Here is a 12,509-nt window from a genome sequence, read left to right as displayed (position 1 = left end):
CCCTGGGTCAGGTGCGGTGGGCATTGAAGGGGAGCAGAATTTCCCACCCCAAATATGTCACTTTGGCACGAGGATTATTTTGTGCTAAAGACAATTAAAACTAAGCAGATTCAAGAAAAGCTCTTGGCCTCCCCCTCAACGGCCTAAATTTACAACAGAAAATTTAGGTCTATACCTAAATTAGGTCTATACCCTGGTCTATACCAGGAAGAGAGCCATTACTATAGTTACCATTTTACCAAAAAACTTATCTGCATAATAGAGCAACCTCTATTTTCCAAACTTCTCCTCTGCCTTCCTGTGAAAAGCCCTCCTCTTTGCAGCCCCAGATCCTACCCCTCTCCTTAAGTAAGGGTGTTACAGAAGCTTCAATTGCCTGGCTGCCTTTTGGGTCTCCTATTTTTATGGGGCTCCCGTACACATGAAATGTTAATCTGTCTCTTATCAATTTAATTGTTAGACCAGCTAAAGAATTTAGGAGGGAACAGGGAAATGTTATCCTTCCCTGCAGCACAAACTCGAAGGCCAGTGCAGGCAGCCACAGAAACCAAGTGGCCGCATCAGTGGACCCACAAGTGCTGGCAGGCGGGCGGCTCTTTCCCTGACCAGTGAGGCCTCCACAGCTACATTCAAACCCTGGGGCCACCCCTCGCCCACCGCAGCTGCCTCCAGAGCTCCCCCAGCGGCCCCCAGCCCCTCCTGGACTCCTAAGGGGTCTCAGCCTGCTTATCTTACTTTTTTCCATTATAAAAACAGCGACGGGGCTTCCCTGGTGGCGCAGTGGTTAAGAATCCACCTGCCAATGCAGGGGACACGCGTTCAAGCCCTGGTCCGGGAAGATCCCACATGCCACAGATCAACTAAGCCCGTGCGCCACAACTACTGAGCCTGTGCTCTACAGCCCGCGAGCCACAACTACTGAGCACACGTGCCACAGCTACTGAAGCCCGCGTGTGCCTAGAGCCCATGCTCTGCAACAAGAGAAGCCACTGCAATGAGAAGCCCGCGCACCGTAACAAAGAGTAGCCCCCACTGGCCGCAACTAGAGAAAGTCAGCGTGCAGCAATGAAGACCCAACACAGCCAAAAATAAATAAATAAAATTTAAAAATTAAAAAAAAAAAAAAACCATCGACAAGAAAAACTTGGAAATGCAGAAAACAAAAGAAAAAATGCATTTCCCAGAACTCGCCCCCACCAAAATAACCTTCTAGCAATCAAGGAGGAAGTCCCACCTGGATTCCCTGGGGCACCTACCAGAACAGGGGTGACTTGGGGTGGGGGAGGGGCTCCTGACCACCCCCTACCCCCTGCCCCGCTGAACCTACTGGCATTGGAAACCCTCCACCATCGGACCAGATGAACATCACCCCTGCTCTACCATCAGACTGCACCAACATCACCCCTGGCAAAGCCGGTCGCCCTCCACCTATGCCCAGGGTGGCCTGGAACTCTCCACACACTCCCGTTTCACGCCTTTATCTGCGTGGCCTCCCACTCCCCCCACCGCCCAGACCCAAGTGTCCTGGCACCTCTGGCACCTGCACTGCAGCCTCTCCTGGCTCCATGGATCCCAACCTTGCTCAAGTTCCAGAGGAACGGGCCCCACCTGCAGCACCAGAGGGAGCCCAGCATCCAGGATGCCCAGGGCTCAGAGGCCGGGCGGCCTGGCAGACCTACAAGTGGCTGAAAGGTGGAGATAACTCCTTCTGCAGCTCACCCAAGCCTCCCAACATTTTGGTTTCAGTTTCCATTCCTGTAAAAATAGAGGCTTGGCTGGCGTGTGAGTTAGCAGAGAAATCGGTAGGCAGGAAGTGGGTGTGGGTCAGAGGCAGGACTCACCATTCAACACCTGGGTCCTCAGCCCTATTGTGTGACCCACACTGAGTGACCAGGGCCTGGTCCCTACCCCCGACCCCCAGTGACGGGTAAGGGACCGCCCCCAGCAAGCCAGCCCTAAGGACAATGGCCCTGTCCAGCACTCATTGTGCTCACAGAGGATAAGCAGGCAGCCCAGAAGCCAGCAAACCCCCAACAGCTCTCAAAGCCTTTGCCCCTGGAGCTGGCAGAGACGCCAAGCATCTCAGAGGCGTGGGCTGTCCATCTTGGTAGTGACCTTGCCCTACTAACGGTTGGGGGCCCTGGAGTGACCTCTGACCAGGCCGAGGTGGACAGCTGCCTTGCCTGCTCTCCCTACCTGCCTGGACAGGCAGGACACTAGAAGGTGACCAGGGTTCTCAGACAAGGCTTTTTTCCCTGTTCTGTTGGAAAACACATCAGTTGCTCTCAGCAGTCCTGGGAAAGCCCCTCACACAAAATTAAAGGGTGGCAGGGGAGAGCAAGCTTTCCTGGAGGCCCTCCCAAAAGGGTCAGTCTCAGCAGGTGCCAGGCACAGGACATGAGACTCAAATGAAGTTCTGATTTTCTCCCGTTAATCTGTCTGTCAATTTAATTCTTAGACAAACCAGAAGGACCTAGAAGGGTAGAGGAAAACTTCCTCCCCGACCATGCTAGGCCAGTAAGACCTCAACCACAGCTTCCTTCCAGGGTACTGGTTCTGGCTCCTGAGTTCAAAAATCCCTTCTCTGCCAGTTGCTAGCTGTGTGACTCTGGGCAAGTTACTTAACCTCTCTGTGCTTCAGTCTTGACATCTCTAAAATGGGGATTGATGATAGCTCCTCCCTCAATATTTAGCACAGGATCAGGCAAATCACAGGTTAGCTGATTGGTTTTATTTGTGTTTTTAGTCTCTGAGGTCCCAAAGACCCCTCCTCCCAAGGCCACCTAGTCAGGCGGATGTTCTAGTGACCAGGGTGGGGAGCCCTGGCAGGTGGGAAATTCTGCCTGGACACCAATAGCTCAGCCATGCTATGATTCACGATCTGCACCAGGAATCAATGATAAGAGTGGACACTCAGCTGCCCACCAAGCTCCTCCCGAAGGGTTAGAAGCAAAAGAAAATCAATAAAAAACTGACAACAAAAAGTGGCCACCTCTCCATACCTCTTACAGTCCAAAGAAAGCATCTGTAACATGAGCACTTTGTACAAATACAGCAGAAACAGGATCAATCAAAGAACTGGGGGTGTCCATCTCATCCCTGCCTCAAAGTGCACCTTCTTTGGTTCATTCAGCAATTACTTATTGAGTACCTATTGTGTTCCAGGGAGCACACAAGAGACTTGGGATAAAGCAGTGAACAAGAGAGCAAATGTCAAGATAGCCTCATCCACCAGAGGGCAGACAGCAGAAGCAAGAAGAAATACAATCCTGCAGCCTGTGGAACAAAAACCACATTCACAGAAAGACAGACAAGATGAAAAGGCAGAGGGCTACGTACCAGATGAAGGAACAAGATAAAACCCCAGAAAAACAACTAAATGAAATGGAGATAGGCAACCTTCCAGAAAAAGAATTCAGAATAATGATAGTGAAGATGATCCGGGACCTCGGAAAAAGAATGGAGGCAAAGATCGAGAAGATGCAAGAAATGTTTAACAAAGACCTAGAAGAATTAAAGAGCAAACAAACAGAGATGAACAATACAATAACTGAAATGAAAAATACACTAGAAGGAATCAATAGCAGAATAACTGAGGCAGAAGAACGGATAAGTGACCTGGAAGACAGAATGGTGGAATTCACTGCTGCGGAACAGAATAAAGAAAAAAGAATGAAAAGAAATGAAGACCGCCTAAGAGACCTCTGGGACAACATTAAACACAACAACATTCGCATTATAGGGGTCCCAGAAGGAGAAGAGAGAGAGAAAGGACCCGAGAAAATATTTGAAGAGATTATAGTCGAAAACTTCCCTAACATGGAAAAGGAAATAGCCACCCAAGTCCAGGAAGCGCAGCGAGTCCCATACAGGATAAACCCAAGGAGAAACACGCCGAGACACATAGTAATCAAAGTGGCAAAAATTAAAGACAAAGAAAAATTATTGAAAGCAGCAAGGGAAAAATGACAAATAACATACAAGGGAACTCCCATAAGGTTAACAGCTGATTTCTCAGCAGAAACTCTACAAGCCAGAAGGGAGTGGCATGATATACTTAAAGTGATGAAAGGGAAGAACCTACAACCAAGATTACTCTACCCAGCAAGGATTTCATTCAGATTCGATGGAGAAATCAAAAGCTTTACAGACAAACAAAGCTAAGAAAATTCAGCACCACCAAACCAGCTCTACAACAAATGCTAAAGGAACTTCTCTAAGTGGGAAACAAAAGAGAAGAAAAGGACCTACAAAAACAAACCCAAAACAATTAAGAAAATGGTCACAGGAACATACATATCGATAATTACCTTAAACGTGAATGGATTAAATACTCCAACGAAAAGACACAGGCTTGCTGAATAGATACAAAAACAGGACCCATATATATGCTGTCTACAAGAGACCCACATCAGACCTAGGAACACATACAGACTGAAAGTGAAGGGATGGAAAAAGATATTCCATGCAAATGGAAATCAAAAGAAAGCTGGAGTTGCAATACTCATATCAGATAAAATAGACTTTAAAATAAAGAATGTTACAAGAGACAAAGAAGGACACTATATAATGAACAAGGGATCAATCCAAGAAGAAGATATAACAATTATAAATATATATGCACCCAACGTAGGAGCACCTCAATACATAAGGCAACTGCTAACAGCTATAAAAGAGGAAATTGACAGTAACACAATAATAGCGGGGGACTTTAACACCTCACTTACACCAATGGACAGATCATTCAAAATGAAAATAAATAAGGAACCAGAAGCTTTAAATGACACAATAAACCAGATGGATTTAATTGATATTTATAGGACATTCTATCCAGAAACAGCAGATTACACTTTCTTCTCAAGTGCACACGGAACATTCTCCATGATAGATCACATCTTGGGTCACAAATCAAGCCTCAGTAAATTTAAGAAAATTGAAATCATACCAAGCATCTTTTCTGACTACAGCGCTATGAGATCAGAAATCAATTACAGGGAAAAAAACGTAAAAAAGACAAACACATGGAGGCTAAACAATACGTTACTAAATAACCAAGAGATCACTGAAGAAATCAAACAGGAAATCGGAAAATACCTAGAGACAAATGATAATGAAAACACAACGATCCAAAACCTATGGAATGCAGCAAAAGCAGTTCTAAGAGGGAAGTTTATAGCTATACAAGCCTACCTCAAGAAACAAGAAAAATCTCAAATAAACAATCTAACGTTACACCTAAAGGAACTACAGAAAGAAGAACAAACAAAACCCAAAGTTAGCAGAAGGAAAGAAATCATAAAGATCAGAACAGAAATAAATGAAATAGAAACAAAGAAAACAATAACAAAGATCAATAAAACTAAAAGCTGGTTCTTTAAAAAAAAAAAAAAGGAGAGCAAATGTCTCTGAAGCCCCACCCTGGTATGGTCCAAGTGCCACCAGGACAAAGAGCCTGGGGAAGTGCAATTCAGAGTGAAGGGGAGGGGCGAGCACAGTTTTCAACTGGATGGTCAGAGTGGGCCTCCAGAATAAAGGAGACAGTTGAGCAACGACTGGAAGGAGGGTATGGGGGAGATGTGCTGCCCTCTGAGGAAAGGTGTGTTCCAGGCAGAGGGAAAAGGCAGTGCAAAAGTCCTGCGCTCAGAGCATGCCTAGTATGTACTAGGAGGGGCAGGGAGACAGTCCAAGGTCCCGGACACCGAGAGAATCAAGGACCGACCAGAGTCTGCAGGTGAGGCCCACCTGGCACGGTTCTACCTTCATGCACCTACCGGCCGCCCCTCACCAGGAAGGGGCCTATGCAAGCTGTGGGGACCCCTCCCCCACCAAGTGGGCCTAGGATACCGCTACTATGCAGCATCCTCTGAAATCCTCTAAGACTGCTCAGCTCAGCCCAACACTTCCCACTCCCAAGGGAGAAGGAAAACCCCAAGTTCTCTCCAAGAAATGAAACTGAAATTCTGTAAAAAGTGACACATGCCTCCAGCAAAGGGCCAGATAAAACTGTATTTCTAAGAAAAGTGCTTCTTCTAGAAAGAGTTCTTTAGCCATAGAAGACGTCACTGCTGGCCTGGGTTGACGGCTGACCAAGGTCTCCATTGCTAGGGAGGGAGGTGGGACTTAGCCGACTGCCCCACTACCGCCAGCTCCACTGGGCTCCCAGCCGCATCAGGGCCTTACCTGGTACAGGGGCTGCAGGAAGCAGCTTCTGTCCACACTGGCTGCAGAACTTCGGGGCTTCCTCTTTGGAGATATGCCGGCAGGAAGGACACTCCATACCTCCAGGGAGGGGAATTCCTGAGTCTGGCATGCCTCTGCAGATCTGGAAGCAAGAGTCCCGAGGCAGCCAGCTTTATACCCCACCACCTGTCATGTGACCACAGCCTTGCTTCAGTTTCATTTCTGGGAAAGTGAAATTGCAGTGGCCTAGAAGTTCTCCTTGTTCAACTGAAAATCAGCCTGATCACCGCCCCTGAGGCGCTCCAGCCTGCCTTATCCCAACCTCCCTCTCCAACTCCCTCCTGGTCTGAGCCCCCAGTGGCTCCAGCACCCACTTCCTTTTCTGCTGCCCCCACCAGGCTTGCCCCTCCCAGCCTCCTGAACTCTCCATCACTCAGTGAGTCTAAAAATTTCCTCACCCAGCTGAGACTGGGAGCCAGGTCAGCTGAGCCAAGTGAGTGGAGACTGGGGGTAGTGGGGGAGCAAGCAGAGACACAGCTTGTGCAAAACCCCGAGATAAGACATGGGGTGGGGATACCTGCTGTGTGCCCCAGGCAAGGGACTCAGACTCTCTGTGCCTCACTGCAGATATGCTGGCAGCAAATGGCTGAGTCAGAGCCTGCCAAAGGAACCAGCCTGCACAGGGCAGCCCAGGGCTATACGGCTGGCAGTCAGGATTCCTAATAACGGGGCCAGTGGTCAAGATTCCTAATAACGGGGAGTGCCATCTGCTAAGCCTGCACTCTTCTCATTGACCATTTGGCCCTCAGAACACCTTCTGTGGGACTGGCAGCAAACCAAGGGCAGGGTCATGCCAAGGCCAGGACTCAGGCTGAGAATATCCAGCCTCCAGGGACAACTTAGTGCATCCATGGTGAGAGTGGAGACAGGTGTCTTGGCTCTTGGGGAACAAAGATCCACCGGCCACCCATTTCTGCTGGCTTCAGGTCCAAGAACTTTGCTGGAGCAGTGGCCAAGTCAGCTCCTTCCCCAGCTGGGAGGGCACCCAAAGGGCCCTCATCAAACAGCGACTCCCTGCCCCAGCCCTTCTACCGGCGCCTGCATCCCATTCTCATTTTCACTTCATCTGCAGCATGGGTGCCCCTCTGCCACCACCAGCTTGGTCTCCCTGATGGTGGGCTCTTGGTGGGGGGGGTGGGGGGCAGGGCCTGACCAAAAGCACTCAGTGTGCGCAGTTATCCTCAGGGCCCTGGTCCCCACCTCCCCTCTCCCCTCTCCCCTCCATACGCCCCCTGAATCAACCATCCTAAGGCAACCACCACTGTCGTCTGGGTACTCTCTCACTAAAATACTCTCAACGACTCCCCAGGGCCCAGGCCTCTCTCCGAAGGTGTATTCCCTCTCTCCAAAGCTCTGCTTCCCCACAGACCAGAAAACTCACAGCAAGGATCAGAATTCCTCACTCAAGTGCCCTATTGTTTCTCGCCAGCACCAGGGGCCGAAGGGAAAACGCGAGGGCGGCACCAACACATCTCTATTCAATCAGCTTCCTGACTTTTCCCTTCCCCTTTTTTCCAGCCACATTCCGCCCACCACCACCAAAGAGAACCAGGTGGTGGCCCCCACCATCCTCACACTCCCCCATTCTCTTCTCCCCAGGGCCGCGTCCCACTCGCGGCTCTCAAGGCCAAAACCGGAGAGGTGGCAACCTGCCCTTTAGCCCCTGGCCACAGGCAGCCCCTGCTAAGTCGGGAGAACCCTGCGCTCTGGGCGGCTCGGTGATGTGGGCAGTGATGCCGTTCTCCTAAAAGTTACCATGAAATACAGATATGGGCATTTTTCGCAACATCACTTTTCCGTTGTTGCAATTAATGAAAGTGAAGGATTCCGTTCCCGGGTAGAGGCCCCCAGGTCGGCCCGTCCCGGTCCGCTATCAGGCCCCGCCGCGCCCCCTCCCCGGGCAGTGCTCTCGGATTCAAAGCCCGACCGGCGTTTCCCCGCAGGGGGTCCTCCGCACCCGAGGCTGGGCCCCCGGGAATGTAGCTGGGGCCCGGGGAAAGCGCGCTGCCTCCGCCAGTCCCACCTGCTGCGCGCGGCCGGAGAACAGGGTATGCACGGTGCCGCGGGGCGGGGCTGGACCGGGAACCTGCGGCGAAACCGAAACTCAGCGCCGCAGGAAGGGGCGGCCCGGCGCGGACGGCGGCCGGACGCGGCGCATCAGGACGCAAGCGGAGCTCCCCGGCAACGCCTCGGGCCGCGCCTCCGCGACCGTGGCCCAGACCGGCGGGGACCCTGATCCGTGGGACCCTCTCGCACCCAGAGGACCCGCACTCCGACCCGTGAGACAGCCCGTACCCACGGGAACTTGCGCCCCGCACTCACGGGACCCGGCATCCCTGCCTGTAAATCGGCACTCCGCCCGCCAAGACCCGCGTCTGGTGTACCTGCGCCCGGGCCTCTCAACTGCGAATCCCCGCCCTGCCCGCCAGCTCGCACCTGCGCCGCTCCCGCGCCCACACCGCCGCCAGACCGCGCGGTTTCGTTTCTGGCGTCCTGGGTCCTGCCCCTCCCCCCGCTTCGCCCGGCGCAGCAGGGTTCGCTCGGGTGTGGCCGTCGAGTGGCGCCCCCCAGTGGACCCGGCGCCTGGCCAGGTCGCCCGCCGCAGAGGAGGCGCCTCCTGCCGCTGCGCGCGCGGGGCGGGAGGCGGAGGGGCCCTGATTCCGGCCGGGCAGAGGCTGGGGTTCGCACGTGGGTCTACCCCAGCGGCCCCCACGCCGTGGGCCGAGCCCGGGCGCGCGCATCCCCAGTCCAGCCCCAGCCCCTTGGACAGTGTCCAGGACCTTGCGAGCCAGCGGCCAGCCTGGGAGGGGCCCCGAGGACACGAGGCTGGTCACTCAGCCGAGCTTCAAGCCACTCAGATGCAAGGTGGAGGTCACCTGCCGCATCGCATCGGGGCTTTGTGTGGATTAAGTGACCACAGCGGCCCACGCTCAGCCTTGTGTTGGTCACTGATAACCTAGAGGCCACTGCCCCGGCCTGCCTCTGCACCTCAGTTTTCTCATCTGTCAGGCTCGTAATCCGGCCCTAGGGCTGTTGGAGAACTACTATCACAGTGAAAGCTGGTGTTCCAGGCCCCGGGCAAAGTGCTTGATGTACATCAGCTTATTTACTCTTCACTGTCCTCTCCCCTCCCAGCCAGCACCCGCCTGAGAGCATTTGTGAGGAGCCTAGCTCAGGCCCATGTGATGCTACAAATGCCAGTTAAGATGAGCATCATTGTTACATTAAAAGGGCCCAGGGCTCCCACCCACCTCTCCAACCATTTCCTCCTTTCCCACACCCTCCAGTCACACTGTCCTTCCTCTGGGCTGGGAACAGCAAGCTCTGTCCTTCTTGGGGTTCCCCTCCTGCAGTGCCTGCCCCTTGCAGGGCTGGCTTCTCCCAGCCATTCAACCCCAGCATCTTTGCGCTCAGGCAGTGCTTAGGGTTTGGGGGAATGCCAGCAGAGCTTGGCTGGGCCCGGCAGAGTGGGGACCTGTGGACCCCGCTGGTGTGCACATCATAATTCTGGGCCAGCCCCAAGGTGACAGGGAGTCGCTAAAGACCAACAGAGTGGGCACCACTGTCAGAATACTGCACTGGGTGGGGTCAGAATGAACACATCACACGGCCTGAGAAAACACATTTACCTGCCAGGTGCAATATCTTTCATTTTAAAACCCAACACAGGGACTTCCCTGGTGGTCTAGTGGTTAGGACTCCACGCTTCCACTGCAGGGGACATGGGTTCAATCCCAGAGCGGGGAACTAAGATCCTACATGCTGCGCAGAGTGGCCCAAAAAAATAAGAAAGAAAACCCAACACGGCCTTAAGGAATTAGAATTCTTCCAGTGAGAGACTGAGCCCTGCAAAGGGAGGTGACTTTAGGCCATTTTAATGCCACCAGGGGATCTTCCCTCCACCCCCTTCTCCTTGTCCTTGTCCACTCCTTAGAGGAATCATGAAACAGTAAAGGGATTTTTAAAATCCAGCCTTAGAGAGATGGTGGGGTGTGGGGGGGGGGGATCCGCTGTCCTGCCTTCAATTTAGTTTGTGGTTCAAGATAAACGTGGAACAATCCAGCTGGATTATCAGGTCACCTCCTCTACTGAGCCTTCCTTCAGCCTGTACCGTCCAGTGTAACCTGGCTTCCCAGGGCCGTGGCTGTAGCATGCACTCCCAGGCGTGGAGTTCGGAGTGACACCAGCACACTCACATCTCCAGAGCAGGAAGCTGCTTATAGCAGGAGGCCTCAGCTTCCTACTTTCTGAGAAGTCAGTATGTGGCGTGGTCAGTGTGGTCATCCTGTTTCGACAGGTGTTCCAAAGTAGAGGTTCTGGACACTGTCCACTTCCAGGTGCTGAGGACCTATTTATAAGTGACCCTGTCAACATGTCTCCTAAACCAGAAAGATGGTTAACAACCCAAAGATCCAAGTCAAAACACACATACCACATCCAATAAAGACCAAGAAAAGATGGAAAAGCCAGTATTAGGAGCCCATCCTGAATACTCACAGAGAAAACCCCTCACATTCCCTAGTCTATATCAATGCAATAAATGTATGCATTGAAACATGCACACAATTTTTAAAAATAAAAAAATAGTATAACATTAAATAGTATATAAATGTAATATATGATCTAACGTAATTAGAAAATAACAAAATACAAAGACAGTGGTAGATGCAGTTTACTTTGCAGGGCTGAGCCAGGCGCAGAGAGGAGGAGGGTGGAGGAGGATGGTGGGGTGGTGGAATGAAGGAAGGGGACGAGGAAGCCAGAGGACTTGACGAAAGGTTTCAGATGGCATCACCTCCAGCTTTGTCCCTAAAAACATGGTGCCGTGGACACTGCGAGCTTGAATCTGGACATCCTCTCTTCCTGATCCGTTGTTCACAAAGGGCCCGGGCTCCTCCACATAGAAGATCTGCTTGGGAAAAGCCTGCCCAGTCATTATTCCCCAGGTCAGCCGCATGACACAGCAGGGGAGCCCCTGGACTTAGCCCCACTGCCCATCCAGCCAAACCCAGCATAGAATATCTTCCTGGTCCCTTGGATATTGGAGCACTTGAAACTTCCTCAATCTCATGCATTTGTAGAATGGATTCATTTGGGCCCCAAACACACCTTTTGGCCAGTCTTGCTCCTTGCCTGCCTAACTTGATAATCCTGGGGTCGTCTGCAGAAAGGACGCTCTCCGAGGCACACTTTGCTGGGAGGATAAGTGTGGGGAGAGGCTGGAACGAAGGGCCTTGTGGGGGTTGCTAGGGCAGGGACGCGGTTCTCCCCCGGACGAGAGCATCCAGCCGTCTCAAAGCAGGGCCTGTGTGACCAGGCAAGCTGAATAGAACGCTCACATTAACTCCAGAGCCGTGCAGAACAAGAAGGGCTTGTAGTTCTGGGCTTCGTTCGCATCTACTTCCCAGCCTGCCTCCAGATCTTCATTTCAGCTGTTTTCCCCACGGAAAGACAGGAGTGAGACTCAGCCGTTAAGTGTCTCACTAATGGGGCTTTGGGGTTCTACGTGGTTGGGGCAAAGTTTGGCTGGTAGGAGTCAGGTTTCTGGGCCTGGGTATTCTTGACTGAGGATCATGCTCTTTGGACCCTATGGAGTAGCTGTTCCCGAGTCAGATGTCCCCCAAGTTAAAACACTGGGGGCCAAAAATTCGGTCCTCTGTCAGCACTGAATGAGTTCATCCACCTTGGGCTGCAGGCCTGCCCAGACAGAAGGAAGAGCAGGCGGTAAGGAACTATGTTTCCTTTCTTGTTTAGGGAGGCAGGAGGGGCAGAAGTGAGAAGAAGAACGTAAGGGAATAACTTCATGGCTCCCACAACAGCACCTCCCTGTATGTGTGTCTCTGCCTTCTCTTCTTATAAGGACACCACCCAAGTCTAGTATGACATCATCTGAACTTAGCTAATTACATCTGCAAAGACCCTATTTCCAAATGAGGTCACAGTCACAGGTGCCTAGGATCAAGAATGTAACTCTTTTAGGGAACACAGTTCAACCCCCTACACGCACCAGCTCCATGGGCTTTGCCAGAAGTCCTCTAAAAGATTCAGCTGTTGGCACTGCACAAAGATTTGTATGATTTGGATGAACTTGGGTCCTTCCAGAGGATTAAAATTATTTTAAAAGTGGGGAGGGGAGAAACAGGCTCTTTGCCAGCATCAGCAGCTAAATTTACAAAGGGTAGATAGATCTACCCAAAACAGATTTTATAAAAATAATCACACTTCAGGCAGCAAAGGGTTTGCTATTCACTCCCAGGTTAGCCCAAGTT

At 51.8% G+C, this 12,509-nt stretch overlaps 1 protein-coding gene across 5 annotated transcripts in view; it reads right to left on the bottom strand.

The window, feature by feature from the left end:
• RNF213 (ring finger protein 213) overlaps positions 1 to 8,785 on the bottom strand; it is a 115,473-nt gene extending 106,688 nt beyond the window's left edge. For 3 of the 5 annotated variants that reach the window (XM_082372786.1, XM_082372789.1, XM_082372790.1), the window contains exons 1-2: positions 8,625 to 8,757; positions 6,181 to 6,322 (exon numbers count right to left, since the gene is read on the bottom strand). In XM_082372786.1, the coding sequence (XP_082228912.1) occupies positions 6,181 to 6,310 (130 nt within the window). In that variant the 5' untranslated portion in view covers positions 6,311 to 6,322; positions 8,625 to 8,757. Of the gene's footprint in view, positions 1 to 6,180; positions 6,323 to 8,263; positions 8,327 to 8,624 lie in introns of all 5 variants that reach the window. The other 2 variants (XM_082372788.1, XM_082372787.1) reach the window with 2 other exon arrangements.
• Positions 8,786 to 12,509: the final 3,724 nt, after the last annotated feature.

Source organism: Balaenoptera borealis, assembly GCF_965194805.1.
Source record: "Balaenoptera borealis genome assembly, chromosome: 20".
Lineage (NCBI taxonomy): Eukaryota > Metazoa > Chordata > Mammalia > Artiodactyla > Balaenopteridae > Balaenoptera > Balaenoptera borealis.
Note: the sequence above shows the minus strand (reverse complement) of the source record. Positions and strands in the feature narration are given on the sequence as shown.